The sequence below is a fragment of the Pseudorca crassidens genome, chromosome 9 (genome assembly GCF_039906515.1).
Source record: "Pseudorca crassidens isolate mPseCra1 chromosome 9, mPseCra1.hap1, whole genome shotgun sequence".
Taxonomy (NCBI): Eukaryota; Metazoa; Chordata; class Mammalia; order Artiodactyla; family Delphinidae; genus Pseudorca; species Pseudorca crassidens.
In genome coordinates, this window is record NC_090304.1 from 5,546,584 (window position 1) to 5,569,196 (window position 22,613).

Genomic DNA, 22,613 nt, shown 5'->3' on the forward strand with positions numbered 1-22,613 from the left:
GGAGGAGTGCTGTCCCCACTTCCCAGATGAGGAGCCTGAGGTTCAGACAGGAGGAGGGGGAGGTGCCGATGGGGCCCCCGGCCCACAGGGTGCCCACGGGGGACGTTGAGACCCATCTCACTCCATGGCCAACGCTCTGAGGCAGAGGTCCTGGGCTCAGGGCCTGTGGGATGCTGCTGGACTCTGAGGGCGACTCACGTCCACACACAGAGAAAGAGAGACAAACAGACAGACAGACAGAGACGCAGAGGCACAGGCAATGGTACGGTTTCGTGGCCTCAGCTGGGGTGCTCAGAGCACTTCCTTGCTCAAGGTCCAGGCAGTTCCCCCCCAGAGGCCCTGCTGGGCTCCTTCTTCCCACCCCCATACCCCATCCCTCTCCACTCTCAGCCCCACTGGGGCTCCCTTGGACGTCAGGCCAAAGCCCAGATGGGCTCCAAGGCCGCAGTCAGCCCTGCCGCAGGCCTTCCCATGGACGCCCCGCCAGGGTGAGCCCACGGGCCAGGCAGGGGCAATTCCAGGGCAGCTCGGCCCAGGCCCAGGGAGAGTCGCTGACTTTCTCGGGACCTCTGTCTCCTTGTGGGGACTCCACTGCACAGGCAGCTCGAGGACTCTGGGGGAGTGGGCTTTGGGGTGATCCTCGGTGGGGCCTCATTGTCCCAAACCCCGGCTCATGCCGCTGGACTCGGCCTTCATCCGGAAGGAGCCCTTGGGCCCGGGGCTCATCATCGCCCCCTGGAACTACCCCCGTATCTACCCCTGGTGCCCCTGGTGGGCGCCCTCGCGGCAGGTGATAGAGAGCCTCCTCCTTCCTGCCCCCTGCCAGTCCCCCCAGCCTCGTGGCCTCACAGCCACCCACAGAGACAGGAAAGAGGGGCACCAGGTGGCTAAGAAGGCCTGGTTCCCATCTGGCCCACCATCCTCAGGCTGTGTGACCTTGGGGCCGGCAGGGCAACTCTCTGTACCATATTCTTCCCCTGAAGGTGGAGTAAGGCCGGCACCTGCCCTGCAGGTGTGAGGACTGAATGGAGACGGGGAGTGGCTACAACTGGCCACACCCTCTCCCCACCCCGCCCCACCCCACCCCCTCGCCCCGCCCCGCCCTGCCCCACCACCCCTCTCCCCGCCCCGCCCCGCCCCTCAGGGAACTGCGTGCTGCTGGTGGCCAGTGGGGTGAAGCGTCCCAGGTGGCAATCAACCCAGGCAGGAGGGCCTGGCACGGTGGGATCCGGGGGCAGCAGGGCAGGGGGCATAACCCAGTGGGTGAGCCAGGACGGGCTGGGAAGGTGGTGCCTGAACCATCTGGCCAAGGGCAGTTGAGGCTTGGGGTCAACTCTCATGTCCCCAGGGGGCCCCCGAGTAGGCAAGGTCGTCATGGCTGCTGCCACCAAGCACCTGACACCCGTCACACTGGAGCTGGGGGGCAAGAACCCCTGCTACGTGGACGACAACTGCGACCCCCAGACCGTGGCCAACCGCGTGGCCTTCTTCCACTATTTCAACTCCGGCCAGACCTGCGTGGCCCCCGACTATATCCTGTGCAGCCCCGAAACGCAGGCTCGACTGCTGCCCGCCCTGCAGAGTGCCATCACCCGTTTCTATGGCGAAGACCCCCAGAGCTCCCCAGACCTGGGCCGCATCATCAGTGAGAAGAATTTCCAGCGGCTCCGGGGCCTGCTGAGCTGTGGCCACGTGGCCATCGGGGGCCAGACTGATGAAAGCGATCGCTACATCGGTGAGTCCCGCCCTCCCTGCCACTGTGCCCCACTCCCAGCCCACCCCAGCTAAGGCCCCCCCACGCTGGGGGCCACAGCTGGGCCCCGAGTCTGGGCCCAGCCTGTAACCTCGGGCCCTGAGGCTCCCCGACCCCACTGCTAGAGCCCAGCCTGGTCCACGGCTCTGGTGCCACGATTCTGTGACGCCAGTGTTCCGCGTTGCCGTGTCTGAGCCTGTGACCCCACGACTCAGCCCTCTGGCCCAGGCTCTGGATTCTCCAAGCTCAGACCCCGGAGTTCTAGGGCTCAGGTTCCAAACTTCAGCCCCAAGATCTGCTGCTCCACGGGGCCATGACCCCAGGTCCTATGAGCCCACGATTCCTGGTTCTGAATTTCAACAGCCCGTCCTGAGCACCCGCTACGCTGTGAACAAAGCAGCCCCAGTCTCCCGGGCCGAACGGCTCAGAGGGTGACGCTGCTCCCCCGCAGGCTGGGACCCGGGACCTCAGGTCCGGTCACCCTCTGACTGTAAGACCAAGGCTGAGGGGCTCTCTGGGCCCCACGGGCCCCGGTCAGGCTGGGGAGCCCCTCAAGGTCACTTCCCGGGGGCTGTGGGGAGATCACCTTCCCCAGAACGTCCCTGAGCCTGGAGCCCTGGGTCCCTGGGCCCTGCCTGCCCGAGGCCCCAGCCCTGGGGCTGAGCCGTGCCCTGTGCCCGGGCAGCTCCCACGGTGCTGGTGGGCGTGCAGGAGACGGAGCCGATGATGCAGGAGGAGATCTTCGGGCCCATCCTGCCCATCATGAACGTGAGGAGCCTGGACGAGGCCGTCGAGTTCATCCGCCGTCGGGAGAAGCCCCTGGCCCTGTACGCCTTCTCCAACAGCAGCCAGGTGGGGCTGGACAGAGGTGGGAGCAACAGAGGGGCCCAAAAGGGTGAGACCGGTCACCTCCCCTTTCCCGGCCCACTTGTGAGGGTTAGGGCAGCAGGTGCCTCCTGTGTGACTATAATCCAGGCCACTGGACAACGGCTCCCTGCACACAGGTGCCTGGCAGAGACGGGGGGCAGCGTCAAGAAGCTGGCAACACGTGGCTGGCCAACTGTCTGCCCTGGCCGGGGCAGCTCCCGCCCGGACGACGAGGTGCCCTCTCTATCTGTCCTGCCCCGGGGCGGCCCTCTTGTCCTCAGTCGTGCAAAAGTTCTGTGTGGGCGAGCAGAGCCCCTGAAGGGGGAGGGGGCAGAGCCAAGGTGGGACGCGGCAGGCAGAGCCAGGCTGGCCGCCATGGAGCCTGTGCACTGCTGCTGCTGTGACTCTGGGTGCCGCTTCTCAGGGCCACGGACTCCCCTCTGTGAGCTCAGAGGGGCGACACTCACCGGATCAGCAGCGGCCCCTTTGGAGGCAAGGAGGGCTTCATCCACCCGACTCTGCCGTCCCTGCCACTAGGGGGAGTCGTTGAGCCCTGCCCTCCTTCACCCTCCAGCCCCAACTCCCAGGGAAGCTCAGGTTGGCACCCCAGACCCAGGAAGGCCCAGTTTTGCCTTCCCTCACTGTTGATCCAGGCCCCAGGCCTCTCAAGGCCTCAGTTTCCTTACCTGCAAAATGGCTCTTAGAATGGCCTGGCTTTCCCTGAGCTCCCTGCTGGGCGGTGGGCTGCTGCTGAACGGGCCCTCACTTCCGTGCCCATGCACACAACCGCGGAATGGGCAGCTACCACAGCAAGTTCTCCTTCAACGCCTTCTCCCACCACCGCGCCTGCCTGCTCTCCCCCTCGGGCCTGGAGAAGCTCAAGGACATCCGCTACTCGCCCTTTTCTGCCTGCACACAGCAGCTGTTCAGCTGGGCCTTGGGCAACCAGCGCTGCCTCCTTCTGTGAGCACCCTGTCCATCTCCAGTGCCCCATCCCCACGACCCCCCTGTCCTGCTGTTGCCCAGGTGCTCAGTGGCCCCCCAAAGGCTGGTGTCCTGTCCAGGAACACAAAGATCCTGCTCCTGGGGCTTTGTCTGAACAGACCCCTGGCTGGGCAGGACCTCTGGGACATTAGTCCAGCCCCTTTCAGGGCCAAAGTCCTCTCTGCAGCCTCCTGACAGATTTGTTGACCCTCTGCTTGAACATATCTGATGACAGAGAACTTACCCCCAAGGTTGGGCAGCTCTGGTGGTTAGAAAAGACTCCCTCACGTCAGATCTAAAAATAAGCTCCCAAAATACAGAGTGATTTCTAACAGCTCCAGTCACACCTGGTTTGGGGAGCTGGGTTTGTCTCACCTGAAGTGATCTGATCTTGAACTCAGGTCTGGCCAGTCGCTGGTGTTGGCCTGAAGTGCGTTATTTACAAGGACTCTGATGGTGTGTGTGGAATCTATAGGAAGGAGTGCGATGGTTGATTAGTGATGTCTGCTATGGGCACAGGAGGGGGTTGTGCTCATGCTGGCCACATCCTCATTCCTGCTCTAATCTCCCAGAGAGAGGTCAGGGCGGGCAGAATCTAAATCTGGTCTCTTCATCTGACACATGGGAAAACAGATTTAGAGCCAGGATAGGGCTGAACTGAGTTTATAGGGTAAAGCAGGGCAGAGCTGAGTGACAGTGGGATTTATGGTCTCGTGGCCCTCATCTGGCTCACACAGAACCCTACCCGTCCCTGCAGTAGCTCCGTCACCTAGAAAGCTTGGGTTTGCGTCAGTCCATGGCCATATGGTTACTGGGTGCCTTTGGGCATGTCCCTTAACTTCTCTGAGCCTTATCTTGTAGAATGGGGTTCCCACCTGCCTCTTACAGTTGGTGTGAGTGTTAAATGTGATCATATGTGTCTGGGGCCCAGGGGCCCCCACCCCAGACATAGTAGAGTCCAGACTCTCATGTAAGTTAAGCCAGCATTGGGCAGAGGCCCTGGCTGCAGAGGTGCCCCTGGCCACACACCTCCCAGAGCTTCCCAGGGCTCTGTCACAGTCACAGTTTTTGTGACAGCAGCCTCTGCTTGTCCAGCAGTCATGGCATGCTGCTGTCCCCAGGCTTGGGGGTGGTCCCAGGGTCCCTTAGATGCTGGTTCCACCCTGGGAACAGGCCACAGTCCAGAGTGGGTCATTAAGAAAAACAACAATATGGGGTGATTCCTCCTCCCACCCCCACCCCAGGACACTAGGCCAGCAAGAAGGAGTGGGCAGGGTGGTCCTGGGGTCATAAAGGAACACCTGATATGAGGGCGCCGTGAAAGGCTGACAGGAGGGGGTGAGCAGAGGCCAAAGGGGGACTCAGAACCCGGTCAGGATGGTAGAGGGACAGGCAGGGGCTCCAAAGCCCCTGGACAGGGACTTCCCTGGCAGTCCAGTGGTCAAGACTCCATGCTTCCACTGCAAGGGGCGCGGGTTTGATCCCTGGTTGGGGAACTAAGATTCCGCATGTCGCGGTGTGGCCAAAACCAACAGTAGCGGCAACAACAAAAAACAAAGTGGCCCTTGGGTGTGGCTCCCAGGTCACGTGGCTCTCCTGAGCCAAGACTTACAATTTTGTGGGATGGTTCAGGTTCTGACCCTGCTCTGGGCCTCAGTTTCCTCAACTGCAGTGAAGAAGCTGGACCTTTGGATACTCACGATGCCTCTGCCCTCCATCAGGCCAGGGTCTGCTGCGCATGTGTCCGTTCTCCAAGCTTGCACCTGCCCCTTTGCTCCCTTACTCCTCACAGCTGCCCGGACCCAGGAGGGAGCCTCATTCCCATTTCACAGGCAGGAGCCAAGGCCCAGAGAGGGCACTGACTCCCCAAGTCACACAGCTTGTCAGGGAGGGGTGTCAGAGCCAGTGGGGGCTGGGGGCCCCCTCTACTTCCTGGGGCTCAGAGGTGTGACTCAGCAGGCCCACCTCCAGACTGTTCTCACTGCTGTGGCTCGCACACACGTTGGTACACGCAGCACAGACATGAATACACAGATCCTCAGACACCAGCGCACACACACACGAGCTTGCACACTCGGTTGGGATTGGGGGCTGCTGTTCCTGGGAGATTACTTAAAGAAACTAAAAATAGAGCTACCATGTGATGTAGCAATCCCACTCCTGGGCATATAGCTGGAGAAAACTTTAATTCAAACAAACATATGCACCCCAATGTTTGTAGTGGTATTATTTACAATAGCCAAGACGTGGAAGCAACCTAAATGTCCAACGACAGATGAATGGATAAGGAATGTACAATGTAATGTACAAATGTACAATGGAATATTACTCAGCCATAAAAAGAATGAAATAATGCCATTTGCAGCGACATGGATGGACCTAGAGATTATCCCATGAGGTGAAGTAAGTCAGAGAAAGACAAATATTATATGATATCACGTATATGTGGAATCTAAAAATTAGTACAAATGAACTTATTTACAAAACAGAAGCAGATTCACAGACATAGAAAACAAATTTATGGGGACTTCCCTGGTGGTCCAATGTTTAAGACTCTGTACTCCCAACGCAGAGGGCCCGAGTTCGATCCCTGGTTGGGGAACTAAATCCTGCATGTATGCCGCAACTAAGAGTTCGCATGCCGCAACTAAGACCCGGCACAGCATAAATAAATAAATAAATTTAAAACAAAAACTAAAAAAACACACAAATTTATGGTCACCAAAGAGGAAGTGGGGGAGGGATAAATTAGGAGTATGGGATTAACATATACATACTACCATATATAAAATAAAAACAAGGTCCTATTGTATAGCACAGGGAACTATATTCAATACCTTGTAATAACCTATAATGAAGAATTAATTTAAAAAATTAAAATAATTTTAAAATATATATATATAAAACAACATTGTAAATCAACTATACTTCAATTTAAAAAATAAATTAATTAAAAAATATATATGTATACCTTCTAAGAGGGCGACGCTAGACCCCAGCCAGGGGAAGTGAAACTTTCCAGGACCCCCTAAGGCTGTCCTCCCCAGAGCTGGGGCCCCACCACCTCCTGGCAGGAAGCATTCTGGTCTCCAGCAACCCCCCAGATAGCCAGGGCTGGTGCTCAGACCCTTCCTTCCTTCCCAAGAGGCCCAGCACCCAGAGAACAGCAGAATCCTGGCAGCCTGGGGGGGCCTCTCAAAGACTGCGGCTTCTGCCTTAGGAAGCAGGGCCTCGAGGCCCCTACCCTGAGCGAAGCGGGGAGCAGGGACCAGGAGGGAGGCAGACACCCCACTGACTCGCTCCACCACCCCTGGCCAGGGGGTCGGCCGAGTCGCTCAACCTCCCAGAGCCCAGGTCCAGCCCCACGAACAGAGCGAATGGTAGCTGCCCTCCGTTTGCGGCGCCAGGGCCGTTGCCCATGAAGATTCAGTGACCCCACTCCCCCCAGCTACCCTACTGAGGTACCAGCAGGCCTGACAGGTCCCACAGCTCCACCTATGGGGGTGAGCAGGAGAGCAGGAAAGTGCAGGTGAGCCCAGCCCTCACGAGGAGTTGCCTGTGATCTGAGCAGCTGCAAAGAGGGCTGGCCTGGAGGGAGCCCCAGCTGCTGGGCCCGGTTCTGGAGCTGGGCTGACACCTCCTGGGAGGACTTAGCCTGGTCGTGAAGAAGGCCTGGGACCAGATGCCTGGAGGAGGCCCAGCTTCAGGGCCCCAGTGCTGGCACGCAGGAGGCACTGGTGACCTGACGGTCACTGCCCAGCAGTGCCTCTCTACTCAGGGACCACTGGACCACCCTCGGCTCCTGGGGAAAGGACAGGACTTGGGGCCACGTGCGGGGGACTTAGCCTTCATCCTTACCCCCTTGTCCCTTGAGAGCAGCAAGAGGAGAGTGGGCTCAGATTGGACACCTCCCAGGTTCCAATTCCAGTTCTGCCTCTAGTGCCCTGGGTACCCTTGGGCATCCTGTCTGAGCCTCAGTTTCCACATCTATAAAATGGATCTGAGGGTCATTTCCAAAACAAAGCAAGTTGAATCATTTGAGTCATACCTGTCCCTGAAAACGATCAAAAACAATGAAATATTTAGAAATTGTTTAAACCACCAAAGAGCTGTAAAGCTGGGACCCCACAGCTCATAGCCCTTTAGGGTAAAGCGTGACCCAGGAGTGACCCTGGTCCTCTGAGGGCCGCAGGGACAGAAGCATGTTGCTGAAGGGATGGAGGGAGGGGGATATTCCTCATCTGGGTGGCCACCAAGGCACCATCTCAACAGGCAACTTGTGGTGGCCTGGTCTGGTGGTGGCCCATGGCTCAGCCAGTGGTGGATTCCAGACCTGCCCTTCCTTGGCTGGACACCTGGGCAATGAACGGTCTGCACTTGGCAGCCCTCCAGGGCTCTCTCTGGGGGAGTAGTCTTCACCTCAGGCTTTAAAGAGTCCCTACAAGCAATTTCCCAAAGCCTTGTGCAGCCCCCCAGCGGGAGTCCCAGCTGGCCCCAGGAGGCGGGAATGCTGAGATTCCCAGAGGAGGGACCAAGGGCAAGAGCAGGGGCGTGGCCACAGGACCTGGATTCAGTGGACCACGGCAGCAGCAAGCAACAGTGTGAGGTAGAGGCAGGCAGGGAGACCCCAGCACTACTGACCTCAGGGTGGACCTCAGCCCATCACCCACTCCTGCCCCCTGCTCTCTACCAACTCAGCACAGACACTTCCTGCCCAGGGATCTCCTGGCCCATAAATACCCATCGTTCCAGGAGGTGCACACCCCAGCCCTGGTGGCCCAGGCAGCTGAGACCTGCACTGACAGGTAACCACCCCTTCTTCCCTAAGGCCCCTGCACCCGCTCAGAGGAGCATGGGGGAGGGGCAGGAAGGAACAGGAGTCGCCTGGAACCCGACACTCCACAGCCAGCTCCTGTGACACCGTCCACTTCCCCTGCTGTGCCCGGTTTCCCCATCTATAAAATGGGAGCACAGCCCTCTTGCTATAGGGAGTGTGCCTTGGTGAATCCATCTTCCCAAGTCTGGGCCCCTTTTCTCAACTTGGGAGAAAGAAACCCTTCTCTCCAAAGGGAGCAGAGAAATGATCTCCTCAGAGAAAGGCAGGGGAGGGCAATGCTTACCCTCAAGGGAAGGGTGCCAATGGAGGGACTGCAGGCACCAGGAGGGACCAACCTGGGCCACTGGAGGTGCAGGTGGGACACCGCTGAGCTAACATCCAACCACGGCTTTGGACAAGCAACCGCCCCGCCTGGCTTGTGCTCCTCAGGCCTCAGGGAGCTCACCACCACCAGCCCAGCTCTAAGCACTGGGCATTGTGCTGGTGCCAGGGTTGCCTAAGCAGGTCCACCCACCAGGTGCGCCACCCCACACGGCGACGTGCTGGCTGCTGGTGCCCTGAGAGGCCCTGCACCACGTGGCAGTGACCAGGGCCACTCACGGCAATGAGACAGCTAGCGCCTACCTGGCCCGGCACTGGCTGCGGGTCCCAGGGGAGGGGCAGAGACTCAGCTTCTCCACCATGCCTGTGCTGCTGGCCAACCCGGTGGCCTCAGCCGCCTGCTGCCGCTACGTGGGCCATGACCTCAGTCATGCCTTCACCGGGTCCTTCCTCAGGTGAGCACCCTGCGCTGCTGCTACAGCTCCCGCTGGGGAGCTGCACAAGGCTTTGGGAAATTGCTTGTAGGGACTCTAAAGCCTGAGATGAAGACTACTCCCCCAGAGACAGCCCTGGAGGGCTGCGAAGTGCAGGGCTGCCAAGGGCCCCCACCTGCTAAGCTGGTCCAGTCCCTCCACCCGGCAGCAGGCACCCTTCTGCCTGTGATGCCCATTCCTCCCTTTTCAGTTTAGAGAAATTCAGATTGATGTCACCTTCTGCAGGAAGCCCCTCCGGATCCCAGGCTGAGACGGGGCCTCTTCTGGGTTCCCCAGACCCGGGGCTTGCCTCAGATCAGCCCCCCACAGGCTGCGTTTACGCAACCACTGTTTATACCTTCCTTCAGTGGATACTGGCCGAGCCCCACCTCTGAGCCCCATCTCAGGCCAGCTCGGGTGAGACAATGGGGTGTAGGACTGAGGCGCTGTCCTCAGCTTACTAAGGACAGAGAAAGGACTCAGCGACCACAAACCAGGAGGCTAAAGGCAGGGCTGGGGGCTACACGAAGCATCTAACTTGGTCAAGGGCAGTCAGGGAAGGCTTCCGGAAGGAGGCAGGATCTCAGCCAAGCCCCAAAGGGTGAGTATAAGTTAACCAGGTGGAGAGGAGAGGAGTTCCAGGGAAGGGCCCAGCAGGTAGGAGGCCTGAAGGTGAGACCAGCACAGTGCTTGGAGGTGTGGCCGGCGTGAGAGCTGATGAGGCGGGTGGGCAGGGCCAGGCCGAGGGTTTGGGGCCGTGCGAGGGGGCAGGCATCCACATGAGCCCCTGAGCTGCTCTGTCCCTCCTGCAGGGTCTCAGGGGCTTCACTCCTGTCGGCGGCGCAAGGCTGCCCTCCCCCGCACCACTCACACACTCTGACCCTCTGATCACTGACGGAGACTGTCAGGGGCTGACACTACATCTTCGCCCCTGAAATGCCAGGGCCAGAGACCTGAACCAGCTGCTGGGGCCCAAGGCCTCGGGCCGGGCTTCTACTTATCCCAGACCTTCACAACACCACGGCCTCCCCTGGAAGGCACCTACGTTTATGCCACGCACCTGCGCCACCACCCATCTTCCTTGTGGATGCTGAATAAGAGACATTTTGAGTGATTTCTCCCACAATTTAAAAATTTATTTAATAAACTTTTATATTATATTCACTATGTGTCAGGCACTGTTTTAAGCACTATTAGCTGTTTAATTTAGACTTCAGGATAATAGGAGGAGATAGAATAATCCCTATTTTACAGATGGGGAAGCTGAGGAACAGAGAGGTTAAGTGACTTGCTCAAGGTCACACAGCTAGCAAGGCTTTGGACGCAGGCTTCACTATCTGTGCCCGTAACCACTAGGGTACACTTCCACAATGACAAGTGCCTTTCTAAGGTGACTGGTGTCTCCATTTCTAGACACAGAGCCAGTTGGCATCTCAGCAGACACCCTGTTGCATTGATCGAGGAAGTGAAGGAGCAAGTGGGCGGGGCCATAAGTGAGCAGCATCTCTTAGGCAGTCCCTGCTGGGGTGGCCCGCACTGAGGCCAGGGCAGAGGTCAGCCCCAGCAACCTTGGTCCTTGGCTCTTCTCCCAGGACTGAGATTTTGAGCCACTGCGGCCTGGCGCACCCATCTTCCAGATGTTCAGCGGTGAGGACGTGCTCTATGAGGGGGAGACCACCATGGACCCTGTGTTCATCAACGAGCTTGCCTACTACGAGGAGGGCATTGCCTTCCTCCAGACTGAGAAGCTCACGTTCTCCGTGCCTGCCCTGCCCGCAGTGGCCTCCACCCCGCCAGGGTCCCTGATCCAGGCCACATCTGCCCGGCATCAGCCCTCCCTTCTGAACAGGGGGTCGTGAGGCACAATCTTGAGCCCAGGGCCCTCCCTTTGCCACCCACTGTGTACCATGTTTCTTGCCATATCCCCACACCTCCCTGCCTCAGTTTCCCATTCTATAAAATGGAAGATGTCCAGGGGTCCATGGTTCATGTCCTCTCACCTGCACGGCCCCTCTCTGTGACCTCAGGGTCTGGGGCAGGTCTGGCTCAGGGTGGTCTTGGACATTCTGTGTGTACTGGGGCCAGGGGTGGCTGTCTCTGTGCCCACGCTTTTTCATCAGTGCCCAGGGGGAAGATCCCATAGTGTGTGTGTATGTTGGGGGGGACTTGGAGAAGTACTGTCCTGGGGCCAGCAGAGGGGCTTCCAGAGGCCATGACCCAGAGGAGGGCTCCAACCCCTCTGCATTCCCAGGGCCAGAAAGTCGATCTCTGTGTGCCCGTGTGTGTGGGTGTCCAGGCGTGTGCCTGCCCCAGGTGCTCCGTGGTTGTGTGTGTGTGTGGGGGGGGCGTCTGCACACACATGTGTTTCTGAGAGCCTCAGTACCTTGGCCATTCTTCCGGGGGATCCATATGTGGCTGGTGGCACAGCCCAGATGTGCATTTCCAGGTGTGTAATGAGCTCAGGGCTCATGGGGGCTCAGGGGGCGTCAAGGCTGGGGAAGAGGTGCAGCTCGACAAGGCTCTCCCCACCCAGGACAGCCGTCCAGGCACAGGGATGCAGGGAAGAGGTGCAGGTAGGGCAGGTAGGGCAGGCAGAAGTCTCCTGCACCACCCAGGACAGAAGTCAGCGTCGGGGAGGGAGCGGGCACAGGGTCTGCGGCTGGGGTCCCCTCAGTCCTGCCCCAGGCACTCTCTGCAGGGTGTCCACAGCAGGGCTGAACTAGATGGGGTGGGATGATGCCTGGACACAGCCTCACACTTTCCATGCTCCACCCCCGGGGCCCACACCCCACCCCGCCCCGTGTTGAGAGCATCGCTCCTGCCTGACAGTGGGGCTGGTGGAGCCCAGAGCTCCGTCCTCTCCAGGCATCACTCTCTGGGCCCTCTACACCCCCGCCGCCTGGCTCAGCCATCTCCCCGCGGGCACAGCTGCCACGCTGACTTCTGCTATTGAGCAGCGAGATGAGAAGGTGGGAAGGATATGGGGGGCACCAGGGACAGGCTGGCAGGCAAGAGGGATGAGGGGGCAGGGGGCCAGCAGGCGCCCCTGGCAGGAAGGGCGGACTGGCCGGGGAGGAGGCTGTAAAGGGAAGCGTGCCTGTGTGCATGGTGTGTATGTGTTTGTGTGTGTGTGTGTAAGAGGAGCGTGTGCACATGTGCACAGGAGTGGTGGCAGGTCATCAGGTCTTGAGTTCGTTTATGCATTTGGGCTGACATGTGAGTGTGCCCATGTACGCATGAGCATGTGTGTGTATGGGGCGGGGGTGTCCCAGCACACGGACCAAAGTCATGTGCAAGCACACACACACACGGAGCCAGCAGAACCCCGGACCCCTGGGAGTCCGGGTTGAGGGGGAGCCACTAGGACTGGTGCAGATCCCCCAAACCCCTCCATCACCTGCCTATTTCTCACCTGCCCCACTGTGCATCTTGGGACAGGGTGGCACCTGGGGGCTGCTGGGACCCTCCAACACAGGCGCAGAGAACTCTCCCCCATCTTGCCCAGCAGCAGACTCCAGTGCAGGTGCAGCCTTCTTCCCAAAGCTGGCCGTGGGTCTATGCCAGGGGTCGGCCCATGCTCTCCCCGAGGGAATCCTCCCAGCCTGGCAGGCAGGGACCGGGGGCACAGGGGGTGGAAGCAGCAGGCCTCCCTGAGCTGAAGGGAGGAGAGGTCTGCCCCTGACATGTGACATGTGGCTCTGGGAGGGGCCAGGGTGTCACACTCGAGAGGAGCAGCCCCTCTCTGCCCCCTGTTAGGTATGGCCTCTGCCAACCCCTTGTTCCCAGTGCCAGACTCTGGAGGAGGTGTGGGGGTCCAGCCGCCTTTGGGGACCCCAGTCGAGCATGCCCAGCTCGGTGGGCTCTCATCTAGTGCTCCGGCCTGGGGGCTAGCCTGCGATGCTCCCTCCTGTAGTGGGCTAACCGGGGTCTAGCCTGATGACCCTCCTTGCACCACATGGCAGACACCAGCTTCGGGGAACCCCCCTCCTCTGCCTTCCTGACTGGAGATCTGTGTGTTCCCTGAATGCCCAGCCCCAGACAGGCAGGGGCCGCCTGGGGAAGGTGTCTGGTCAGGACACGCCCCAGAGGCCTCTAACCTGGGCCAGCGTCCCCCACTGTGGGGACTGTGTAGGCACCGTCAACCAGGATGGGGACAGCTTACTGCCCCCCAGGCTGGGCCAGCCCATCCCAGGCAGAGGTGATTATGCACTTAGTTCAGTTGAGGAAACTGAGGCACGGAGATGTCATGGTCCTGGCAGCGTTGCATAACTCATAGCTCGGGCCGAGCGGTCAGGAGGACCTGGCTTCCTGCCATCCAGTCCTGGGGCTCTGCCTCTGCTGGTACTTGCGGCTGCTGCCCCTTGCCTTTTCTGCTCAAGCTCCCTGGTGATTCCACACCAGCAGCCCCAGGTCAGGTGTCTGGGTCCTGGGGAGAGAGCTTCGCCTCTGCCATTCACCCCTCCATGCTCCTGCCACCACCGCAGCCCCCTGACCTCCCCGAGGCCCTGTCAGCCCCGGCCGCTCCAGTCAACCAGGCGTGGGCCCCTGCAGATCACCCAGCCTGTCCTCGAGATGGGCCCTTACCCTGTGTCTGGGCCCATTGATCAGGAATGGCTGGGGGGCTCCTAGCTGGGGAAGGGAGGAAGCCGGGAGGGGGGACCGGGAGAGGGAGAGGAGGCTTTGCCACGTCACAGACTTCCCACCTGCGCTCCTCCCCCACGGCATCGCGCCTGGAGCTGCACCAGCCCAGCCGGGGGCCTTGCACAGTCCAGTGCGAGGGTGGCTTGGAGAAGGGGCTCTGCACACCCCAGAGCCAGGGTCCTGCCTACAGAGACCAGGTGCCTGGCTTGGGTGGAGAACCAAGACCTGGGCGATCGAGGAGGGAAGGCCAGTCCTGCCAGGAGACTGGGGACTGAGTGAGGGCCCGAGAGCTCAGCCGTGCTGCCGAACGAACCAGGAGACCGGGAGGCACTGACCAGAGGCGGGACACGCAGGGACCCCAGCTGAGCCGCCCTTCTCCAGGAGCCGGAAGTCCGGGCTGTCCCCATGGCAGGTAAGGGGTAGGCGGCCAAGGGAGCCCCATGGGTGGGCTCAGGCTCGGGGGTGAGTGGGGTGGGGGGCAGGGACTGGGCGTGGGGACCAAGGAAACGCCACTGGACCCAGGGCCTGGGCAAGAGCATGGGGCAGGGGCACCCCAGGCTGAGGCCTCAGATCCCCCAGGGCGGGGTCGATGGGCTCACAGCCACCCAAGTGCAAATATAGGGGTGCTGACAGGCAGGGAGACACAGCCATTTCTGGGAAGTGAAAGCCTTATCAGACGTTGGTGAGCGTGGGCCTGGCTCCGCCCCTCTCTGGGCCTCACCCCGTGAGTATCAAGGTTTGGTGGGGGCTGGACAAGGAACCTCTAACTTCCCCTCCAAACCTGACTTCATGCTGGTGGGAAACTGTCAACTCCTGACCCCAAGAGGTGCTGGCTTTTAGAGGAGCTGGGCAGAGGGTTATTGAGGGTGCTCAGGGGTGGCACATTGACTGGGATGGGCAGGGTGTAGGCTTGTAGAAGACTTGGAAGCCAGTAACCAGCCTGTGAAGGCCCCAGGACCAGCAAAGCCATGAGCCTCCCCGACTTGGGACGCATCACCATGGACCCTGGGGGCTGGCATTGGTTACCGGGATGATGTACGTGCTCCAGCAGGACAGCTGGGTGATGGGCAGTTGCCCATGTAATGGCCTGGTCCAGATGGTGGGGGGCATTAGCCCATCTACCCTTCATGCCCCTCATGCCCCAGTGAGACCCACCCACCTCCAGACTACAGAACTCCCAGGGGCTTTAGTGAGGTACCACTTCTCACACGTGGCCCTCAGGGCTGCTAAGGATGGGGCCGCGGGCCCAGAGCCCCACACTCTCACCAGGCACCTACTGTGCACTGACTCTGGCCAGCACATCACACGCTATACCATCCCAGGAACCTCCGTCTACCCATCTATCTATCCGTCTCTGCATCCATCCATCCAACACCAAAATTCTACCTCTGCCCAGAGGATCTCATGGTTTTACCAGGTCCTCAGCCCCTTACGGGGCTGCTAGAAACTGTTTCTCAGGATATTTTTCCTAGCTTTAAAATTGTAATTGTGTTAAAATATACAAAACATAAAAATTATCATTTTAACCATCTTTAAGTGTTCAGTGGCATTAAGTTCATTCATACTGTTGTGCAACCGTCACCACCATCCATCCCCAGAACTTTCTGCATCTTGCAAAACTGAAACTCTGTCCCCATTAAACATTAACTCCCCTTCCCCTCCCCCTGTCCCTAGCAACCACCTTCCTACTTTCTGTCTATGAATTTGACTCCTTTAGGCACCTCTCATGAGTGGAATCACACAGTATTTTTGAGACTGACTTGTTTCACTTAGCATAACATCCTCAAGGCTCATCCACGTTGTAGCCTGTGGCACGATTTCCTTCCTTTTAAAGGCTGAATAATATTCCAGTGTCTGTATAGACACGTTCTGCTTATCCACTCTTCCATCGATGGACACCAGGGTTTCTTCCACATTTTAGCTATTGTGAACGATGCTGCTATGAACACCGATGTACACATATCTGTTCGGGTTCTTGCTCTGGATTCTTCTGGGTTTATACCTAGGAGTGAAACTGCCGGATCATATGGTAATTCTATCTTTAATATTTTGAAGGGCTGTCAGCAGTTTTCCACAGGGTTTACACCATTTGAGATTCCACCAGCAATGCACAAGAGTTCCAATTTCTCCACATCCCCGCCAACACTTGTAATGTTTCATTTCTTGTTTTTGTGATTGTTTTGGATTTTGGTAATCGCCATCCCTGTGGGTGTAAAGCAGTATCTCGTTGTATCGATAGTTAGGTTTTTTTTTTTTAGTCAGAAGGGTGGAGCTGTGGCAAAGTTTTTGGCCAAGACTTGTGCCAGGGCTGCAGATCAAAAGGTGGGCTCCTTAGAAAAACGTGAGGAGGCCAGAGCAGAAGATGTTAGAACCAGCTTCTGGAGGCAGGATTTGGGCCAGTTTGGGGGGTCAGAGATGGGTAAGAGTTGTTCGTGGTAATTCGGGGATCTCCTTCAGCTCAGTATTCCTTAAGCAGCACGAGGCAGCCAGGTCTCCCCAGAGCTGAGAAAGACCCCCCACCCCCATGACCCCACGTGTCACGTCATCCATAACAGATGTCCTTTATGAAGGGCCTACTGGGTGCCAGGCTCGTGTGTGTCCTCACAAATCCTCACATCAGCCCTATAAGGCAGATATTAAGAACCGTTTGTGACAGATGTGGAAACTGAGGCTCTGGGAGGTGAAACAATTTGCTCAAGGCCACTAGGCCTCTTGATGGCTCAAAGATTCCCTGGGGAGCCTGAAAGGTCCTGTCTCTGGTCTCCAGGAGCTTTAAGTGAGCATTAACCTCATGAAGTGATGCCGAGTTGGGGATCCTGTGGGAAAACAGGCCTGGCAGTCAGGGGGAGCTTCCTGGAAGAAGAGGCATCTAGGTGCAGCCTGAAAGATGAAGGCTGGCTGGGTGGAGTGGGGGTGGGTGAGGTGAACAGGGGCCCACACTCTGTCCTCCCTCTCCAACCTTCCTCTCTGCCGGCCTCGGGGTATTTGCCCCCTCGGAGACCTACCCTTTGCCCATGACGAGCTCCAGCTGGAAGTCCCAGCTGGACTCCCTGTTACCATCAGGCCCTTCCACCAGCTCCACAGGGGCCCAAGCCATGGCTGAGCCCACAGAGCAGGGCCCCAAGAACCCACGTGTATCTGATGTGACGGTTCAGCTGGAGATGAAGGCTCCGTGGGAGGAATTCAACCAGCTGGGCACAGAGATGATTGTCACCAAGGTGGGCAGGTATGAGCAGTGGCAGGGGGGGCGGTGGGGCGGTGGCGGGAGTGGGGGGCAGGCCGGAACCACAGTCGAGCTGCTGAGCAGCCCCTCCAGCAGGAGGATGTTCCCCACCTTCCAGGTGAAGATCCTGGGCATGGACACGCTGGCTGACTTCGCCCTGCTCATGGACTTCATGCCTTTGGATGACAAGAGATACAGGTCCGGGCCTGGCTGGGGGTCACAGCTCAGACCTCAGGCACTTGGTCGAGGAAGTAGACCCCCACCAGCACCCTGAGGGAGGCAGGGGCCAGTCGGAGCAGTGTTGGGGGGGGCCCATCCTGGGCAGCAGTGAGCGCACCTGGGAAGGTAGGGTGGGCTAGCCCAGGGCAGCAGGTGCAGCAGGTGAACCCAGGCCAGATGGCACTCTGGAGCCTCCGGTTCTTCATGTGCCGACGGGGCCAGTGCATGGGCAGTAGGAGAGATGCCCCGTCAGTCTCGGCTCCGGGTGGGGGCAGCAGATGAGGTGCCGTGGACTGCAGTCGGGGCGCCCTCGCCACCTCGCTCTGTCCCCAGGTATGCCTTCCATAGCTCGGCCTGGCTGGTGGCGGGCAAGGCGGACCCAACCACGCCTGGCCGCGTGCACTTCCACCCCGACTCGCCGGCCAAGGGCGCACAGTGCATGCGCCAGATTGTGTCCTTCGACAAGCTCATGCTGACCAACAACCTGCTGGACGACAACGGCCATGTGAGGCCTGGGCCACAGTGGGGAGGGGTTGGGCCAGGGCAGGGGACGCTGAGGCCTGATTGTGATGAAGCCCGAGCCAGGGCTGGCTGGGCATTTGGTGCCCGAGTTCACCTGGCCGGGGGTCGGACAGCAGAGACTGCCAGGCGGGTGGGCCAGGCCCACGTAGGTGCAGGAACCCGGCACCACTGACACTGTGTCAAACAGACAAAGATCCCGGCCCTCACGGGGGCTCACCTCCTGGGGTGCCAGGCAGATGGTAAGCAAAGAATCCAGACGGCAGAAGGGTGATAAATGCCAGGAGAGAAAGGAAACAGGGAGCGGGGCTGAGACGGAGGGGGCCGTTGAGTTCAGGGGGCTCAGGAAGCAGCTGAGGCGCTATTTGAAGAGGGGTCTGATGGAAGTGGAGGAGGGAGCCTGTGCGTACAGAAGGAGGAGCCGTTGCAGGCAGACGGAACAGCAAGTGCAAAGGCCCTGAGGCTGGAGAATGCTGGGGAGTTGAGGAAGCTGTGAGGAGACTCCCGTTTGGCTGGGGTGGAGCTCAGAGGGGCAGTGGGAGGGGAAGGGATCCTAGGGGCATCCAGCACTGCTCTGCAGGGCCAGTTGGCTGTGGAGAGGATTCTGGTCTTTACTCTGTGTAGCTCACGAGGGCTCTGAGCTGACTCACTGGGGCTGCTGTGTGCAGGGAGTACAGCCAGGAAGCAGCTGCGGAAATCCAGGAGAAAGATGACGGTGGCCTGGCGGGGTGGAGCCAGTGGGGTGGGAAAGGTGGTCAGATCCCGGATAGTTCCGAGACAGCTGGGGCGTGGGAGTGAGAGACACCAAGCAGCCTGGAACCTCCAACAAAGGGGCCTTTGATACAGAACTGCAGACTCTCAAGTTCAGACCTGGCACCGCCGCTATCAGATGGGGGCAGCGGGCCCTGGAAGAAGGGCTTCGGCCCCAGAGAGGGTTTGCGGCTGTCCCACCCCTTCCGCACCCCCCGCAGATCATTCTCAGCCCTGTGCACCGCTACCAGCTGCGCTTCCACGTGGTCTTCGTGGACCCACGCAAAGACAGCCAGCGCTACATGCAGGAGAACTTCAAGTCCTTCATCTTCACGGAGACCCAGTTCACGGCCGTGACGGCATATCAGAACCACCGGGCGGGTCAGGCCAGAGCTCGTGAGGCAGCTGCCAGCCCACCTCACAGGGGGGAAACTGAGGCGCCAGGCTCTTAGGCCCCACAGGCACACAGACCCCTGCCCTTCTCTCCTTCCTGGACTCAGTGGGCATCTACCCACAGTCCTTCCCCTGCCTTCATGCCCACTGGCTCTGTGGCTCCTGGGCTGAAGGGCCCAGGTCCCGGGGCCTCCAGATTGGGGACGGGGTGGTCCAGCGAGGAGAGGGTGGCTGAGCCCGGGGCCCACAGCCTTTCCCCAGCTCAGGGCTGGCCCATAACTACCCTTTCTCCTCTGCAGAGCACCCAGCTGAAACTCACCAGCAACCCTTTTGCCAAGGGCTTTAGGGAGAGTAACCCGGACTCCTGGTACCGTCTGGCCCCTGACAGCTCCGCCCAGCTGCCCTAACCCACCCCCTCACCCCATCCCTATCCCCAGGCATCTCCTAAGACCTCTGACCCTTCCTTCAGGGTCACGCCCACTGGCTTGTCCCGGGGTCCCACTGTCTGACTCTGACCATGACCCTTGGCCTGGGTTCTCCATCTTGACCCCCTGCCTCATTCCTGCTTGCCCCACCTTCAGGCCTATATCTCCACGGCCCCTGCTCAGAGTCCGGACCCGGAGTCCCAGCAGCCTCCGCCCCTGCCTGCCGAAGGGCTCCACAGAGCAGGCGAAAGGTCAGGCCCCAGGCCCACAGACACAGTGGGACCAGAGCCTGCGTAGTGGACGGGGCCACGGGGCCCCCAGGAAGGGGCTTCCGCATGTTCAGCAAGCTCCCTGGGCATCTGTGTGGACAGAGAGGGGGAGGCAGAGAGAACGGTGCCGGGACGAGGTGCTGAGAGCAGGGGCAGGGACGTCGGGGGGACTTCCTGGAGGAGGTGGTTCCGGAGCTGGGCCTTGGAGGACTGGGAAGGGTTTGGACAGAGGGAGAAGGTGGGGGAGAAATTCCAGGCAGAGGGAAGAGCAAGCACAAAGGCTAAGTGGCGGGCAACTTGGGGTGGGAAGGGCAGGGAAGGGGACGGGAAGGCTGAAGGTGTGAGGGGAGGTCTGGGGCCCACTCACACCATTTCCTCCCGCCCCGTAGACCCCCTAAACGCCGACCCCGAACATCCTGGAGCACTTCCTCTGAGGTCCCGGAACCCCGCGGGCACGGAGAAACGCGGGTCCCGGCGGGGCCTTAACAGCCAGACACCCCGACTCGCGAACCCCGCGGTCAGCACGGCCGTGCCCGGTCGCCGGGCCAGGCGCGACGCCAGCTGCTCTAGGCGTTCGTAAGAAGACACTCTCCAGACCATCCGCTCCGCCCCAGGCCCGCCCCTCTACCGGAAGTCCAGGCTATCTGGTGACGCCCCTTGGCCACGCCCCACAACTCGCGGAGAGGCCCCTTCCCGGCCTGGGCCCGCCCCTTAATCGGGCCCCGCCCCGTGGGCAAGGCCGCTGCCGCTACGGAGCCCCACCCTGCGGGCAGACTCCTCCCACGGCCCGCCCCCCAGATTCCCGAGACACCCTGGAGTGTGCGCTCTGCCCGGTGACCTCGGTTTCCCGGCCGCGCTGGGCCGGACATGCTGCCCGACTGCCTGTCGGCGGAGGGCGAGCGGCGCTGCCGGCGGTTGCTGGCGGGGGCCACGGCCCGGCTCCGCGCGCGACCTGCTGCGGCCGCGGTTCTCGTGCCGCTGTGCTCGGTGCGTGGGGTCCCGGCGCTGCTCTACACGCTGCGGTCCAGCCGCCTGCCCGGGAGGCACAAGGGTGACGTCAGGTACACCGGCCGGGAACTCCTCTCCCTTCTAGGAAGAGGCCGCTGAACCCGGAGACCACAGGGTCGTGGGCAAGGCACTTAGCCTTTCCGAGCCTCGGTTTCCGCCTCTGTAGAATGGGTCTGGGTCTGAGAGCCCGTCAGGCAGAGGGCTATGGCGGGAGTCAGCAACCCACGTCCCTCCGCCCCGAATCTGGCGCCGCAGGTGGTCCTGCCCGGGCGCCGCGCGGATCGCTCGACACCTCGTTCAGATCTGTGTCCCCCTCCAGAAAGGCAAGACTCCGCCCCCTTCCAGCGACTACTGGGAGATTCGTGTCCCCGAGCCGAGGAAGCGCGCGGGGCGGGGTTACCTGGCTTCCCGCCCTGGCCCCGCCCCCGGCGGGAACTGGGGACACCCTAGAGTCAATGTCAGCGCCTCTGGGGCCACCATAAGCAGAGTTTGCATGTCTGAGCCCCAGGGCCTCTCTCCCTTACTCCCGTTGTTCAGGGAAGTAAACGGCCTGGAGAGGTCGTGTGGCTTGCCTAGCCCTCTCTGCAAACTAGGGGCGGAGACGTTATTTAGGTGGGTCACTGCCACAGCCTCCACCCCCACCCCTCCACGGCCCCAGCAGCCCGAGAACCAGGCTCCCTGTGCCTGTTCAGTTTCCCAGGAGGCAAGTGTGACCCCACTGACCGCGACGTGGTGCACACGGCCCTGAGGGAGACCCGCGAGGAGGTGGGCCTGGTTGTGCCTGAGGAGTACGTGTGGGGAGTCCTGAGGCCCGTGCACGACCAGGTAAGCCCGTCAGGCCCTGAAACCACCACCGGCCCTTGCCCCATTCAGCCCCTCTGCTTGCCCTGGGCTAGGAGCAGGGACCCCAGGGACAAGGAGGGTGGTCATGGACTGTGGCAGTCACGGAGTACGGTGGGGACACCTGCCTGGCAGTTGTGTTCCACCCTCACACAGCCCGTCAGGAAGGGGCCAGGGGTATTTTATCCCCTTTCACGAGGGATACTGAGGCTCAGGTCCTGGGGTGGAGGTGGCTCCAGGGTGAATCAGCTCTGCTCTGCTCCGTGGACAAAGGTTGGGGAGGGCTTTGCAGGGTAGGCAGGGACTGAATGACCACTGGGAGATTTTAGGGTAGTAAAAATAAGGAAAAGCGAAGGCCCAGAGGCCTGAATGGGTCCAGTGTGTTTGGGGGGCCTGAGTCAGTCAGCGTGGCTGGAGCGAGTCCAAGGGCAGGGGCCGGGTGGACCTGGCCTGCACTGCTAAAGGCCCCTGGAGTCTTCCTCTCAGGCTCCCTGCCCCAGCCCCAAAGCCCTGTCGAGGGCGTGCCTCCCCTGACTGCCTGTCCTCCTCCTGCCTCAGCGAAAGACCACTGTGGTGCCGGTGCTGGCCGGCGTGGGCCCACTGGATCCCCAGAGCCTCAGGCCCAACCCCGATGAGGTGAGTGGGGAGATGCTGGGGTGGAGTCTGGGTCGTCCAGATGGGCGGAGGCTACAGTGGCCAGTGCTCTGTCTACCCTCTCGCTGCCTCCTGCCCACAGGTGGATGAAGTGTTTGCACTGCCCCTGGCCCATCTGCTACAGGAACAGAACCAGGGCTATACCCACTTCTGCCATGGTGGCCACTTCCGCTACACACTGCCTGTCTTCCTACACGGGCCACACCGGATCTGGGGGCTCACGGCCGTCATCACTGAGTTCACCCTGCAGCTGCTGGCACCTGGCGTCTACCAGCCCTGCCTGGCCAGCCCTGAGCTGCCCAGGGGCTGATGACCTGGCCCTGAGCAGCCCCTGCCTTTGCCCTGCCACGCCAGCTCCACTCCAGGACTGAATAAAGAGCCTTTGCCAATTCCGTGGCGACTGCACCTTCTGCACTGGAGCCCTGACCTTGGGCAGA

General features: G+C 60.4%; 3 protein-coding genes across 3 annotated transcripts; all 3 read left to right on the plus strand.

The window, feature by feature from the left end:
* Positions 1-1,208: 1,208 nt before the first annotated feature.
* Positions 1,209-3,970, plus strand: ALDH3B2 (aldehyde dehydrogenase 3 family member B2). The gene is made up of 4 exons (XM_067751031.1): positions 1,209-1,735; positions 2,439-3,070; positions 3,103-3,166; positions 3,403-3,970. Exons 1-4 carry the CDS (start codon positions 1,339-1,341, stop codon positions 3,585-3,587), a joined length of 1,278 nt encoding a protein of 425 aa, XP_067607132.1. The 5' UTR covers positions 1,209-1,338; the 3' UTR covers positions 3,588-3,970.
* A 4,141-nt stretch (positions 3,971-8,111) lies between these two features.
* Positions 8,112-11,094, plus strand: ACY3 (aminoacylase 3). The gene is given in 5 exon segments (XM_067751036.1): positions 8,112-8,210; positions 9,006-9,217; positions 10,179-10,229; positions 10,231-10,258; positions 10,828-11,094. Coding segments are annotated over 5 exon segments (657 nt in total).
* A 9,351-nt stretch (positions 11,095-20,445) lies between these two features.
* NUDT8 (nudix hydrolase 8) lies at positions 20,446-22,568 on the plus strand. The gene is made up of 4 exons (XM_067748077.1): positions 20,446-20,735; positions 21,375-21,507; positions 22,081-22,158; positions 22,259-22,568. Exons 1-4 carry the CDS (start codon positions 20,542-20,544, stop codon positions 22,484-22,486), a joined length of 633 nt encoding a protein of 210 aa, XP_067604178.1. The 5' UTR covers positions 20,446-20,541; the 3' UTR covers positions 22,487-22,568.
* The last annotated feature ends 45 nt before the right edge of the window (positions 22,569-22,613 follow it).